The sequence below is a fragment of the Callionymus lyra genome, chromosome 11 (assembly GCF_982586985.1).
Source record: "Callionymus lyra chromosome 11, fCalLyr1.hap1.1, whole genome shotgun sequence".
Lineage (NCBI taxonomy): Eukaryota > Metazoa > Chordata > Actinopteri > Syngnathiformes > Callionymidae > Callionymus > Callionymus lyra.
In genome coordinates this window covers 19,454,526-19,470,339 of record NC_141828.1, presented here as the reverse complement: position 1 = coordinate 19,470,339, position 15,814 = coordinate 19,454,526, and the positions used below count along the sequence as shown (strand labels likewise).

Genomic DNA, 15,814 nt, shown 5'->3' with positions numbered 1-15,814 from the left:
AGCAATACTCCTAAAATTTAAAAACACATCTGTAGTTTTAGTTTCTTTTATTATGTGGATGACAAGGTGTACTCGAGTAGATACAGTCAGTGAAATTATGTCACCGGGAGGGGGAGGAGGAGGGGGGTAAAGTAACAAGAGGATGGAGGGAGAGAAAAAGAAGTCCACTCTTCCAATTCACAGCCTCTTCCTCCAGTCGAGTACATGGCCAGAGGGGGGGAATGTCGTGGGTGTTTTTTGGGCCAGTAATCCAGGCTTCCGTAGCTTTAAAAAATCTGACAAGACGTCAATTTTTCAGTGAGGTTGGGGAGGGCCTTTAAAGAGTTCTGCCGTTAAATCATGAAATGAAGGCTTAAAAATGTCAACACAAACACCAACGTTCAGAGTTTGACCTCTAGGGAGTGCCAGTCCGTCAAATACGCCCCAGATCTTACTTTTCTGGGTCACGACGAGGGCGTGTGGATCGCCCCTCGATGCCAAAAGGCAAAAAACCATCCTAAAATTAAAACAGGCCTGTGGATCAACCTCCTGTGGCAAAAGAGTAGACACGTGCTTTCAAATTCTTCACCAGGAGGACAACAAGGCTGTTTTCTTCTTATACAGATAGACAAGTAGTAGGCTTAACTACACGGGTACGGTAAAAGCCCTATCCTCTGAGCCCCCCCGAAAATCTTCTAGTTGATTTTGTCCTGGAAAATGTACAAGTTGTTGGTGGCTGCCACGGCGATCACGTTATCTTTGGGGTGCCAGGCAGTGTGGAGGATCTTCTTGTTGAAGTCCAGGCTGTCCACGCTGATTTCGTCCTTCTTCCTCTTGCCGCCCGTGGACACCTTGCGGGGCTTGAGCGTGGCCCGAGGTTTGCTGCTCTCCCGGGAGGCCTCCAGTGTGATGTCCCGCCGGGTGTTGCGGTCGAACATTCGGAAAAAGTTATTGTAGGAGCCGGTCATGATGGCACTGCGGTGGAGAACGGGAGGTGGTTTTAGTCATGGCGGCGGTGCGAGCGCTGAGCTAACGTTTGCGTACCTGTCGCTGCCGTTCCAGCAGCACTCGAACTTGTCAAAGATGCAGTCGTTCTCGTAGAGAGAGCAGAGTTTGCTGCGAAGGTACTCGTGGACCTGGACCAGAAGATTCACGACGGTGATTCAAGAGTGAAAACAAGTGACCGCGGCGGCCAAAACATTATGACCACCTGCAATATGGCATCTATATCTTGTTTGAGACTCAAATTCCAAGTCATGTTGCTTTAAAAAGAGAGGTAGACTCTCAAACCTAGCAGGTGGACACACGTTTACGCGCCTGTCTTCATATTGCCTTGATTTTCCACACGACTCAGATAAAACTTTGAATCTTGAAGCCAAAAATGGCAGCCGCTTGTTTTAAAATGTCTATTTTAAGGCAACTACAAGCAGTTAAAACATTATTTTTTAATATTTGTATTTAATATTTTCCTAGCTATCTACATTTTGGGAGAAAAAAATGTAAACATCCATCTTTAATCCATTTAATACTAAATATAAGGTTTGGAGCTTGGGCACATTCATTTCTAACTTAAAGAAGTCTCATTTTCAACCACAAAAAAACGGTTTGAAGATCAAAATAAAGAAAACATCAAGAATAAAAGATACATCAACACCAAATTACAATTAATTTCCAGATAAATATTTTAAAAATAGTTTTTCAACTTGGAGAGAAACATGTTTTTTTTTTCCTTCTTTTTAATATTCCCAGTTGGTTCTTCTGCACATGAGGTCTGTCACAAGATTCTTTCCAGGGCTTCTCATAATAACTCATTCTTATAAATAAACGGAAGGTTTGTGCATCTATTTAAAGCATATTCCCTGCAACTGCATCCACTAGATAACAACTTAAAATACAAGGTTTAAATCTCAAACTGTTTTTGTTTAAGTGCCTAAAAGGTAGATTATTAAAAAAGGCGGCCCGCTAACCTGATACGTCTCCACTGGCCTGTTTTCCATGTTGAGGTCCCAAACTTTAACCGAGAGGTAGTCACGTGTCATCATGTAGCGCCCGCTGTGACTAAACTTCACGTCCGAGATGGAGGAGATGATCTCTGAGAAGAAGGATCGGCTGCTGGGATCCTCCGGCTCCTCAAAGACTGAGGTGGAAAAGAAAAGAAAAAAATCAAAACTTAAATAAATTCATTATCAAAGAGAACCATCACAACTTATTTTTCCCAGTTATAAACTCATGAGTCCATTAAGGCTTGTGTCCGATTTTAATCAAAACACAGATTATTTTGTCGTATTTACCACTCAGACCGTTACACCAATTTAGGCTCAGTTGACTTCCATCTCGTGATTTTAATAAATCATACACAGCGTGTGTGATCTTAACCCTGGTATCTCTGGGTCATAGTGACCCGAAGGCCCGAAAACAAATGTGTTCGAGGTATCCCTTGTGGTATTCCTGGGTCAAGGTAAAGGACCTCCCTGACTTCCAGAAATACATATACAGTGGTGGAGGTCGTTCACCTCGACCCAGAGACAACACAAGGGATACCACAAACACATTTGTTTACAGGCCTTTGGGTCACCTTGATGCTGAGATTGATCAAGGCTTCATATTTTTTTTTCATTATTTGTTGCTCCTTTCAAACAGTTTATTTAATACAGTTTTCATTTTTATTTTTCTATCAAGAGAAGAAACCGAAGCTTATAGTGATATAAACTTCAAATATGTTCGGAAATCTACCCCGAGTCTCTGACTATGGACAGACCATTTACTCTAATTTTGGAGGAAAATAACTTTCATCTGTGTAAACCCTCTACACAAAATGTTCTGGTCAAGAATCAGCCTTTAAATTACAGTAGTTCCAGCAATTTTAAGCATTTATAGTCAGAAATTAGGTGCATTTAAGTTTATCTCATGAATTCACAAACACAGGGATTCCCCCTTTAAAAAGCACCTTCTGACCAAATAAAGAGGTGATTCTTTTGCTACCAGACAACAAATGAAAGCTGTTTATCTTTTAAACAAGGACACTACACACAGTCTGATAGCTTTAGTAGATAATAAAGTAACAAAGAGAAGCAGATACGTACACTTTGAGTGGCGGTCACAGAGTGCCGATGCACGCATGTCACACAGGCGGATGGTGCCTTTGCTACTGCTGTACACAAATACATTGCATTGGTGTGGATGGCACTCTGCTGCTGTGATGACTTCTGTCAGCTCCTCCATGTTGGCGGGCTTTATGTCTACAATATCTGCGGTCACATGGTTAAAGGCCATCCTCGGCGCGGGACTCACAAGCCGTTATCAAAAAGCTTTTTTTGTCCAAAGGATACTGAAACTTCTGTCTGTGATTTCCAAGTGCCATAGATTTATTCTTAGGTCGTCTGCAGAGAGGTACGTTTCATGGTCGCTATTTACAGAAATGGAATTAATGTGATACGTGTGTGCATTTGCAAAGATCCTCCTCGGGCTGGCTTCTACCATGAGATCCATTGGCATCAGCACTGGTACCTGGAACACACAGAAGTCAATTCAGGATTCTGTCATCCTGATGAGAGACTTGGAAGCGAGAGGAACTTACCCGTAAAGATGTGATTCTAAAAGGATCCCTGAGTCGACCGTCTTCGTCTTTCAGGTTGTACCCTTCTGCCCGTTTATCCCTTTCACTTATTTTCCACAATTTGATAGTTTTATCTGTTAAACAATAACCATAACTTTAATAACACATACAATATATTTAAAAATTACATTTACAAGTGGAGATCTCACCGTTTGTTGAAAGTAGAAAGTGTGCAGCGTTGTGTTGGGGTAGCCATCTAATTTTATTTATTTTTTCCTCAATTTCTAAACTTTTCAAATAGTCAAACTCTGGCTCATGACTCTGAAAAGTGCTATAGACATTGTACTCCCCACGCAAGTGTGGACGATTCTTAGACTGGAAGAAGGAATGAAGGAGACAATCAGTGGGCTTGTAAGGAAGAGAGAGAAAGGAAGGCGCTTGTGTGCGGGGGTACTGACCTCCTGTTCATGTTGGAAGATCACTACTCTGCCGCCTTTGTCTCCAGTGGCGAGCAGTTCTCCAGAGTAGTTGAATTCAACTGTTGAAATGATGTCAGCTGGAAACCAACACAACAATCAGTGACTCACATCGGACACTATGTGGTAACAACAGACGCTGTTTTTAGTTTGGATACAAGTTTAGATTTCAGTCTCAAAAATTCCAGTTTCTCTTATTTACACATTACACACGTTTTTTTGTTTTTGTACATCGACTTTCATTCAACACGATTAGATATTTGCTTTAACTTTAAGTGTATTTGTTAGCTGCTGAAACTGAGGTCAACTGGGGACAGTGTCAAAACTTTCCGATACTCGGTAGTAAGGGAAACAAACAAATGTATGGAATGATTGATTGGATGAGCCTAAATAGGTAGAAACAAGTATTGGTTCTTATTTTAAAAAGCGCAAAAATGCAGCTAAACTACGCTTTCCTTCTTTTGAGGAAGTGAGGGGTGTCCCGGATGAACGCAATAGACCGGAGATCACAACTGGTACATGAAACTAATCTGAACAGTAGGGGTGTGTATTGGCAAGAATCTGGTGATACAATTTATTCTGATAATGTAGGATATATTTGTAGTATTGTTGTGTACTTGACTTTAGTGTTGCAGGATTTACAGACCACATGACTTGACAAAGTCGGAACTCCTTTCAAAACCAAATATGTCTGAACATCAGCTTGTAATGCAGCTAGAGTCAACTGTATCCTCTCGTCCTCAGTCATCGCAGGACTTTAATGTTCCTTCAACAGCGGAGTGCATAAAGACTGCTGCCATCTAGAGGCCGGAAGTTTAATTGCAACCAAAAAATGAATACAGCATGAATTTTTATTAATATTAATTCTAAAAATAGATTATAATTGTTCTACACACAGTTTATTTAACTATAGACAACAACATCACTATGGTTACTTCATAAAATATGTCTTGCAAGCCAAAAGAAATGAAACAGTCAGTATAATGGAAAAGGTTACAAGTTTATCCCACCATTAATCTCCACAGTAATGTGTCATATGTTTGGACAATATGGGTCAGCTTTCCTGCCAACAACAAAGAGTTTGCCGAAGAGTTTTCCAACAGTTTCCTTCCTACAACATTTGACTCATCCGAAAGTAATAAGCCCTAGAAATTGAGATAACAAATTGAATATTACGGTACTAACATATTGAAGGTAAATATAATAGATTATGTGTCAAATTGCTGTACATGTTCATGACTGTGTCCCTATAACATTGAGAAGCAGGAATTTCAAATACAGCCAAAGCCTTTGGAATCTTTAAAAAAATATTAAATTTCCAAAAGGTCTGATCCATACCGTTCAGTCACAACAGTGCACAGAGCAGCCTGGTGTCATGCAGAAAGTAACACTAGTTTAGATGCATCCAACATGATGGTCTAACTGTGGCTTCATTCATTTGCAAAAGAAAAGTTGTACATGTCCAAGATGACTAAACAACAAGCCATATCTCAAAGCATTAGAATGTCTGACCACAAAAACCTTGTGACTATTATTTGTTGTACAATTACATGGAAGTGTGGTCAATTCTTGTGAAATAGGGACCATTCATACTTCCTGAGAAGAAAATGAACATTTCTGCAAACTTGCTTTTTAACTTGAATTCAGACACGGTAGTTTTGACATCTGTTTTTTTTAGAAGTGAATTGAGGAAAAGTGCATTCCAATATCACAGCTTCTAAATCCACAGCACTGCGTAGTCTTGAACACTACATGACAAGTCATGTTCAGAGTTTTTGCAGGTTTTACTGTTGTCTGAACAGAATAGAATAGTGTCAAAGACTGTTAAAAATATGTTATGAGGTTCTACCTGCAAAAGTTGCACCAAAACTTCAAGGATAATGCCTTATCAATATGGCAATAGATCACGATATATTATTGTCCACGATACTGTATCGATATTCAAAAGGTCTTTCATTTTTGGCTTCCAAATCACTTTTTGCGTTAGAGTTGTTTTGTGGTTTATAGTTATAAAGTTTATATATATTTTTTATTTACCGATTTATATTTATGCAGTGTTCATTTCCGCGTTACAACTAAACATCCGGCCCTTAAAATGGAAGCAGTCATTACATCCCAGCAAAAGGAACATTAAAATCCTGCAAGATCCCGTCGATGACTGAGGACGAGAGGACACATCCAACACCAGCAGCTTTTTAAGTAGCAGATATTGGACATATTTTGGTGACAAAAGAAAAGAGAAGCAGTTACGTCAAGAGTCATGCACTCTGTGATCCTTCAACACCGAAGGAAAGTACGACAAATATATCCTCCAGTATCACACAATATATCGTATCGTTGCCCCTGTATCATATCGCAAGATTATGCCTATACACACCTCTAGTGCTTCACTGTTATTTGTAGAGTTAAAATACCTTAGTCATGTTTGAGAGACAACCAACAGGTGTAGGGCGCCAGTAAATGCTGATTATTAGCAATTTGTGTTTACTCATGAACTTTGGCTAATGAGTAAAAAAAAAGATCACGAGTGCAATGCTTTTTTCCCTTACTGTGGACAGGCACCAGTGCATGGGCATCTTGTTATTGACGTCTCTGCTGCAATTAAGTCTGTTCTGTACTGCCCAAAAAGTCAAAGAACCGTGTCGAAAGTACACCGCAGTAAAAACAACAATGCAGTGCAATGGAGCTTTAAACAAGTTTCTGAAATCGAGGGCATACAAGTTTTAATTCCAAGAGTGTGACATCTCCATCGCTCAAATATATTTTACATTCACTAGGGTAAAATATGCCGCATAAATAAATAAGCAGAGTTCTGACAAAGTTGACAGAAAAGAGTTTCGTATTGATCTTGCTTATAACGAACAATAAGAAACCACTTTGTGTGCCAGAGTAAACCACTATCCAAACTGAGGATCAGTTTTTTAACCACAATTATGAGGCGGCGGGAAAAATAAGTGTGAGCAATTAAAGTCCACCACAAGTTTTTTAATTCATCAAACTCCATTTCAAGATGCAGGTCTGCATATTTATTAATTCATTCTGGGTTTATAGAACCAAAACTGACGGCAGCACTTTTACCTGGAAAAATATTCAGTAACACAATGATAGTACACTGTAATGGAGGTGTGCATCTATACTTGTGTGGCACTCACACTTGCTATTGCTTTACTCTCACAGTGAAAGTAAAGTGACAGCAGTCAACAATGATGTTTACCTTGACTATTACACTTATTTTTAATTTAAAACTACTATACTTACTACCTGTACATGTGTGGAAGCCAAATAGCTGTCTTTGCAATGGGTAGTTTGCTTCTGTTAACTGTTAGTGAATCTTGATCATGTTATTTTGCAAGAGAATAGCTTCGGGGTTCGATTTGAAACCTTAAATCGAACCCCAGGAATCTATGAATATCATATAAAGCGCCGATGTCACCAACGCAATTTATGGACGCGGCACATTGACGTCACGGTCGCTCCCCTTTACTAGCCTAGCCTCTCAAGCTAGCATACAAGCTAGCTAGCACCATACAGCGTTTATATAACACAAAAGGCTACAAAAACCCAGTTTTTCGGTCCAATGAGACAATGTCCCCCGTGACCGCGGCCATGAACGCGAACCCAAGACAGCGTTAGCATCAAGCTAACTGTGAACACATCACGTGAATTGTGATCAGCATCATCGCTAGCGCTAGCATTAGCCACATACCTTCCGCAACATCTTCATCTATGGCTCCTTTCACTTGAGAGAAACACCATTGAAAATCATTTCCTCCTGCAACTCCTGGATGAAGACACAAGAATTATACGCGTCAGTTTTTTTTCTTCTCTCCCACTCCCACGCGTGGGGGGGATGCGATGACCCGACAGTTTTAGCCTTCAGCTGCTAAGTTGCAGAAGATCCAGGCCATCAAGTGAAGCTACGGTTCAAGTCTCTCACCCGCCATTGCTTCATTTAGCGGCTCTTCGCTTCGCCCCGCGTCCACTCGCTACTTCAACCAATGCGGCTTGCGAGGAGGAAGAGATAACATCCACGATCACGGCGTGAAGACTCGGGATCTGTCAAGCCCACGGAAATTATCCGTGATTTTTTTTTTCTTTTTTTTTTTTTTCCCCCTCGTCCAAAATGGCGCACGGTAGATGGAGAAATGACGTCATGCACACATGCCTCAGTCCATCCTTCTGAGCGTCAGAAGCATCCATGAGTGGAGTCTGTTCTTCTCTCAACAGCAACTTTTAAATCTTATTAAATCAGTTTTTTACCAGAGTGAGTTAAAGATAACACATGGAAAAATAAAATTATAATAATAAGGAAAAATATAGACGAGTGGTTTAGTTAAAGACCACTTAATAAATGCACAATTAAAATATTTAACCGAAAATAATATTATATTTGTATTCACGATATCATCAAAATCTCACGTTATTAAGGGTATCGTATCCATAACTATAATTAAAAAATATATTTCCATAACAAGATGTTATAAGTTTTTCTAATTAGTTGTTATATTTTTTATACTCATTTTTAATATGTATCTTTCAAAGTTACAGGAGCGTGTATGAGTGACGTTACCATGATTCGATTATACGGTCAGTTGAGGACATCTAGCGGTCAAAAGAGGAACCTACAGTCTTTTTTTAGACGCTTTCACTTGTGTTGCGTGGGTGTTATTAAATAATTGTAAATACACGTAGGAATAAATAAGGAAACATAAACGTAAATAGATAAATGGGAAACGTTTTATCTATCTATCTATCTAATTACGTTTATGTTTCCTTATTTAACAAGTTTTATTTATCTATTATCATTTATAATCTTTTGTTTTATTTATAATACTAAAACTACTACTACTACTACTACTACTACTACTAAATACTACTAACTACTACTAACAATTATATTCCTTTTTTTAAATGGAATCTATGGAATCTTTATAGTAAGTAAGTAAGTCATTTTTATTTGTATAAGGTAAGGTAAAAGGTAAGGTAAAACTTTATTAAATTATTAAATTGTTTAAATATATATAGTAAGTATAGTTATATAAATAAGTATAGCGCTTTTCCAGACCAGGGTCACAAAGCGCTTAAACAATCAAAACAATATTCAATAAAGTATATACTTTAAAGGGCAAGATAAAACTGAGAACACAACAGGAGTTCCAGAAAATCAAGGAAAAGCCTGAACAAATAGAAACGTCTTAATATGTTTCCTAAAGGAGTCAGTAGATCCATCAAACAAAGAGGGAGAGGAAGATCGTTCCAAAGCTTAGAACAACAGCCTGGAAGGATTTCTCTCCTCTGGTCCTGAACCGTGTGCGTGGAACCATCAGTAGATTCTGATCCGCAGACCTCAGAGCCCGAGCTGGGGTGTAAGGCTGGATCAGATCAGTGATGTAAGGAGGAGCCTCACCATGAATAGATCTGAAAGTAAGAGCCAGAATTTTAAAGTTGATCCTGAAAGAAACTGGAAGCCAGTGAAGAGTTATCGGAGAAATGTGAGTTCTTCTACTTGACAGAAGTGAGACTGACATGTGGTTAAAAAGACAGCTTACACACTAAGACCTGAAGCAGAGTTAGAAGTAGACAAAAGTACTCAGTGTTTTAAAATGGACATACCATGAAGAAAATAAGAACAGGGAGGATGATCCAGAGAGGTAAAAGGTGGAGGAGGCCGACTTCCTACCTCTGATGGGAAAATTAAAAAGAAGATGCATAAAGACTCCTGTTTAAATTGTAAATATAATAAGAATAACAAACCATAACATAGCAACGTAATTACATATCATAAAATAACATTATATTAGTGTTATATGAAAAGTTTGGAAAATTGTTTTCCAACGTTTTAAATTAAGTTTTGCATTTTAAAGCAGCAAGTAAAACATGTTAAAAAAGTTCCTTCATAGCCAGAGATTTATTTTAAAAACATAAATATATGAAAATAAATAAAATAAAAATAGACAACATGAAAAAAAGGATTTATATTTGTTATATACATTTACATTTAATTAGAACACATTTTAATGTCAAACAACAACAAGTTTGGGTTGATTTAATTTTTTTTATTATAAAAAATGTTTCATTCATCATGAATAATAAACTACATTTGAATTGGAAAATATTAAATGGCTGTGTGAATTTAAAACCTCAAAAATACACTCTACATTCCATCCACAGTAATGTGAGTCAATAGTGTTTTATATGTATAGGTTTGAGTGCAAAGATTACATTTAATTAAAATAGAAACTTTTTTTTATAGAAGAATACTGTTAATGGTATTTTATTTTAATGTCACAACTAAAAAGTCCTGACTTTTGTTAGTATATGCTGTGGTGGTTCTTTTTATTTATGTTTTGGTTTGAGAGTGTTCTCTCAAAAGGATTTTGAGCATCCTGAGGGGCTCGTTCTGTATCGCTAGTCCCTACACTTTAAATACAAGAAACACTTTGATCTATTGTGTAAATGTGTGTAATTTATTCACCTCTATTTAATAGATTCTGCCTTGAATATCCATATTTATCTCATCTAAAATTATCATTCTGCACATTCTAAATCAACATAATCATCTAAAAAACTGTGTAGCTAGACTGCTTTTGAATCATATTGAGTGTTATAACTTTTTCTTTGTCTGTGGATTGTCCTGAAGGTTAAGCGAATAAAGAAACCAGACAATAAAAGAGCTGGACTGACTCTTCCTCTAGAGTAATACATCATTCACGCAGCATTCCTCGGAAAGCCGTCATGAATGGAAGAATATAAAGGTGAGTTTTCAGGCCAGTTTTATGTCTATTACAAGTGAATTATTAACTGAAGAGCAAAAATCTCCAAATCCCACTTGAAACAACACTATTCTGGGAGCAAAATGCCGTTTAATGATTCAGGAGGTCTTTTCTTGCACAGAATATGACTACCTGCTTTAAAACAGTCAACTCCATGTACATATGAGGACAATTAAAAGTAGATTTAAGACAATTTAAGTCAAATCTTATTTCATACAATATTGTTAAATGGCAACTAATGTGAAAACCCAACTTTTCTGACTCACTCACATGTTTCAAATGTTGAATCTTCCTCTTCAAGATGCAGTAAGTTCCTCATCATGACCATGTTTTGAACTTATTACTTTATAAAGTTCTCCCCAGTCTAAAATCTCGGCGAACGAGAGGTAACGAGAGCGAAGTCCATTTTGACATATTGATCGATTTATGGCTTCTTTCCTCCTCCAGCCAGCTGTAATCACGCCTGCTTTGTTTATACAACAAGTCCCTTGGAGGTGGCGACTTCTGGGATTGATAGCACGCAGATGTTTGACCAATCACAGCAGAGTGGTTGTCGTTATGGTAAACAAGATTTAATCTCCAGAAAAATAAAGTGTTTTCAGTGGGTGGGGCTCAAGCCCTTTTTCTAATGTAAATATTTCAATGAAAAGAGAGTTTTGTACAAACATACACACATACTGATGAGTACAACTCCAAGAAACGCAGCTGGACACATCGTCAGAAGCTGAATCACACACAGATGGAAAGTGTTGCGTTCATGGTCAGAGTGTGTCACCTGTACATCTGTGGCCGGTCATTGGACGACATACACACCCTCATCAAGACATGGTTTATCGCTAAAAAAAAAACCATTCTTCCATTTACAACATTTACAACAAATTGTTGTTGCCTGAAGGTCGAGCCCAATTTCTGGTGGAGGTCCAAAACATTTGGCAGCTTGAAGCTGCACTACCCGTGTTTTGCATGGAAACAGTGTAAGAACAGGATCTAATTAATGGTTTGCTGCAGGCTGTATAACTCTCACGCTAGCACACTTCATCATGAGCCCCAGCATTGTGTTAAACAAAATAATTAAATCAAATATTGGCTTTTAGATATATGGTTATCGTTGATACCAGAGGTGAAAAGAGCACCGTTTTCACGTTTCAGACTCCAAAATATTCATATTTAATTGTTTGTTTTTTTAATTAAAAAGTTTGATATGCAAGTGTGTACGTTTATTATTTATTATTGTATTCTAGGAGACATTTGTTTTGTCAAAAATAAAAAAAATGCATTTGTTGACAGCTGTTGTGTTACCATTATTTTTTCACAACTTGTACCTTCAAATACTTGTTTACTTGTACATTTTGATACCATTTCAAATTAAAATGTTCCACCTGCTTTAGAAGTCTTATGCTGACATGGAATGTCCTGTTATGGAGATGCAGGACATCAGGATATGTATTCACTAGTGACGGGTTGATGAGATCTCATGTTTCAGCAACAGCTGATCTATGGTACAGTGTCTTCATTTTTAAAGGCCACTATATGTCACTCTAGCCTACAATGAAACTCAAGAGCGCCATCTAGTGGCCTTTCAAAATGTATCATTTTACAGTATCAGCTGCCTCATGAAGCCTCACCAAATTAAATTAAAGCAGCAGTATTTTTTAAAACCTCTTTTAGGAGCTGATGACTTGGTGTTGTTAAACCTGGTCACCAGTCTGAGCGACTCTTAACTGCGACTCCTGATGAATTTACTCAAATAAGTTTGATTGTGCATTTGGACGCGCAAGAAGATACAAAAGTCGTGATTTGTATTTGCTAAAAATGTCCCGATGGACGAAATCTACCATCTTACGTCTTCATCTCCAACAAAGTAACTAACAACCCATATATTTCAATGAAAACGGACCCACTGTGTGATCTTTAATGTGTATAATCAATAAAATAAATATGCTCTGGCCTCCTAATGCAACGTGCCAAATTGATTAACGCCCCCCTGACTGAATAACACACTAATTTCTGAATCATAACAAATCACACTTAGCGCAGCTCTAATTATTCTTGTTTTTCATTTTAAACGTCTCGTGTAGCGCGATCACAGTTTAGGCTTTGTTTTACTGAGCGCGCATAAATCAGCGTTGAGCGCAAGAAACACACACACTCCACATATTTAAAAACTAAAGAAAGTGTTTGTATTCAGAGCAGCGAGGAAAAAAGGAACGTTTGACTTCAGCCTAATTTGTGATTTAATGAACGTTACAGCTTAATTGCTGTGTATAATGGATTCTTCAAATTCGTGCCACACCAGTGTTGCAATTATTCTGTGTGTGTGTGTGTGTGTGTGTGTGTGTGTGTTGCCGGAGCTTCATCAGGTATAAGGAGAGGTGTTGACTTTATTCCGAGCCTCCAGTAACACCACTGACTCTGATAGTTCCCCGTCCCCGTGGGAATTCATTATAAGACAGCTAGAGGCTGCTTGTGGATGGTTACTGGTGCCGGCCGTATGTTAACTTGTCGCTATCGCGCAAGGCAAACATGTGGTGCAGCTGCTTTCTCTGGCTGTGGGCAACCTGGAGAGATTGATTGGTGAGCCTTCTGTTTTATCCAGGATCAGGGCCACATTCAGTAGACATGCTGCCTCCGGAGAAGCAGCCATTTTCCTCTGAAAATATGGCTCATTACTGGCACAGACAAAATGAAGGTATATTGACTTCTTAGCATCACACAACGTACCTACTTCTCCGCCGGTTTTTAACGGCATGGGATTGTTATCGAGCGAAACGTGGAGAGGGAAGCGAGGCTGAGCAACAGTATGTGTTTTATGATTATTAAAAAATGAACTATGGTTAAAACTACTGATGGTCTGATGAAGCTTCATGAAGCAGTGTCATTATTGTCAGAGTCCACTAGATGGCGGCCTCTGAACTATTTTCCCTTGTTTATAACAACTTTTTTAATGACCACTAATCACATCATTTTTAAACTGATGGTGCCACCTAATGACCTCTAAACAACATGACACTGTTTCATGAAGCTTCATCAGCCCATCTCTACTATAAACCCTGGGCCACATGTGGAATGGCAGCTCAAGCAACCAACAAATACTTAAAAGTACTGCAACTATTTGATCAATTGATCAGATGTAAGAAGCACAGACGGGTCTCCATCATCTGCTCGACTCTCATAAACTACCTGAAAGTAGTGATGGTCTGATGACGCTTCATGAAACAGTGTCATCCGTTTAGAAAGGATGTGATGGGTCATTAAAAAAGTTGTTCAAAACAAGGGGAAATAGAGCAGAGACCGCCATCTAGTGGACTCTAGTGAAAATAATGACCTGAAAGAATTCTGTGAATTTCCTATTGACCACATGATATACTGCAACTGTTGCAAATGATCGGAGAGAACATTCTTAAGGATACTTCAAAGTTTAACCATGGCTTGAAATCCACAAAAAATATATGTACGGTTTATTCAATTTAAAAATATATATTTTCAATTTTTTTTTAAAATCATTTTGAGAAAAAAAAGAAAAATACTCATAAACAGAAACATGAAAAGAAGAAAACATCCCCACAAGAATGAACTGAGCAACTATTCATATTTAGAGTTGAACTGATCATGAATACTAAAACTAAAAAAATAAATTGTTTGTAAAATGTTTAGATAGGATACGTTTTATCGTTTTACTCTGACCTCAAATGGTGTGTATCAATAATTTCGGTTTAAGATTATTTCTTTGCTTCACTAAAAAAATAGTACTTCTACACCAAGTAGGAAATAGAAGTGAACTGGCATGATTTTGACCAATCAGGAGAGAAAAAATTCCTCCGACCAGCTCAACAATTTGCCGTGCACATGTTGATCTTGCATCATCATTTGAAGTATCAAAAAAAGTGAAGAACTCTTATTTTACATCTTAACATAGTTACATTTATTTCAGATATTTTAGCTTGTGCTCAGTGGCTCCGCTTTATGTGAGTATGTTTCGTTTTTCTTTTACGATGACATTGATGAAGTTTCTGATTTTATTATTAAGTTCCACATTTTATTAAATTTCTTTCTTTTTTGGTATTTCCAATAGGATATTTGAAATGTCTATGCAACCCATTAATACATCTATTCCCCTCAATCCAGCTGATTTTGATTGATTGATACAAAGAGCTAGAGAGCTTTCTATACAACACTTTGAAAAGAAGGAAAACATTTTTTGCTATTCTCAATGTTTATCTTCGGGTCCTTCAAAAGTTATTTTTTAAAAGTTTGTGTCGTCTACAATCTCTTGTAAACATTTACCTTCACCAAGCAATTGATTAATTATATTTGGATTACTTTTTTCAAAATATAATGGCAACGTTTCTGAAGAAAAAACATTTTTTGAAACGATTACTTTTTCCGAACACACTCATGTTAGAGAAGTTTCAACTTATTCCAACTTACTTTGGGGGAAAAACTCTATTTTTACTTGATAAAGGAACTTTAAAGAAAGATAAAAAACAACCTCAGATTATGATTTAATAATTATTTTTTTAAATTTAACCAAAAAGGATGGTCGTGTCAATTAAAAGGTCTGAATGATTTCACTTTCTTGGGAGAACGCAACAGCCCCCCCGCACCATGTAAACACACATGTGTTTGAACCCACACACAAACAGACCCTTCCCCCCACGCTCGGTCCATCAGACAGTTTTTAACACTAACCATCGGCCAGTCTACTGCGCTCTGGGGCATCGGCTCTGACCAGACCCGTAGTCCTACCTCTCACACACACCAACAGCAAAGACAAACACAATCAATTATTCAACACTCTTGTTTTGGCTCATGTGTGTGTGTGTGTGTGTGTGTGAGTGTGTGTGTGTGTGTGTGTGTGTGTGTGTGTGTGTGTGTGTGTGTGTGTGTGTGCTTTTTTTTTTTCTTTTCTTCATCTTATTATTTCATGGTCTCCTTCTATAGCATCCTCTGGCAAGTTCACAGCCCGGAGGTGTGACGTGTGAGATGTGAGGCCCAAAGACTTCAGGTCCAAGTCTTTTGAAATTTAGATG

General features: G+C 37.9%; 1 protein-coding gene across 1 annotated transcript; it reads right to left on the bottom strand.

Moving 5' to 3' along the window:
* Positions 1-32: 32 nt before the first annotated feature.
* Positions 33-8,129, bottom strand: LOC148069548 (serine/threonine-protein phosphatase 2A 55 kDa regulatory subunit B delta isoform). Its single transcript, XM_087802221.1, has 10 exons — positions 7,949-8,129; positions 7,718-7,792; positions 3,994-4,091; positions 3,745-3,910; positions 3,557-3,669; positions 3,309-3,486; positions 3,063-3,227; positions 1,947-2,116; positions 1,024-1,115; positions 33-954 (listed from the first exon to the last, which is right to left on the bottom strand). Exons 1-10 carry the CDS (start codon positions 7,953-7,955, stop codon positions 675-677), a joined length of 1,344 nt encoding a protein of 447 aa, XP_087658347.1. The 5' UTR covers positions 7,956-8,129; the 3' UTR covers positions 33-674.
* Positions 8,130-15,814: the final 7,685 nt, after the last annotated feature.

What these genes read in the sequence shown, in the direction of transcription:
- LOC148069548 (XM_087802221.1), bottom strand. An exon ending in CTTTCTACTTTCAACAAACG is followed by an intron (nt 3,670 to 3,744) that starts GTGAGATCTCCA and finishes ATTGTTTAACAG; the next exon opens with ATAAAACTATCAAATTGTGG. An exon ending in TTAGAATCACATCTTTACGG is followed by an intron (nt 3,487 to 3,556) that starts GTAAGTTCCTCT and finishes TGTGTGTTCCAG; the next exon opens with GTACCAGTGCTGATGCCAAT.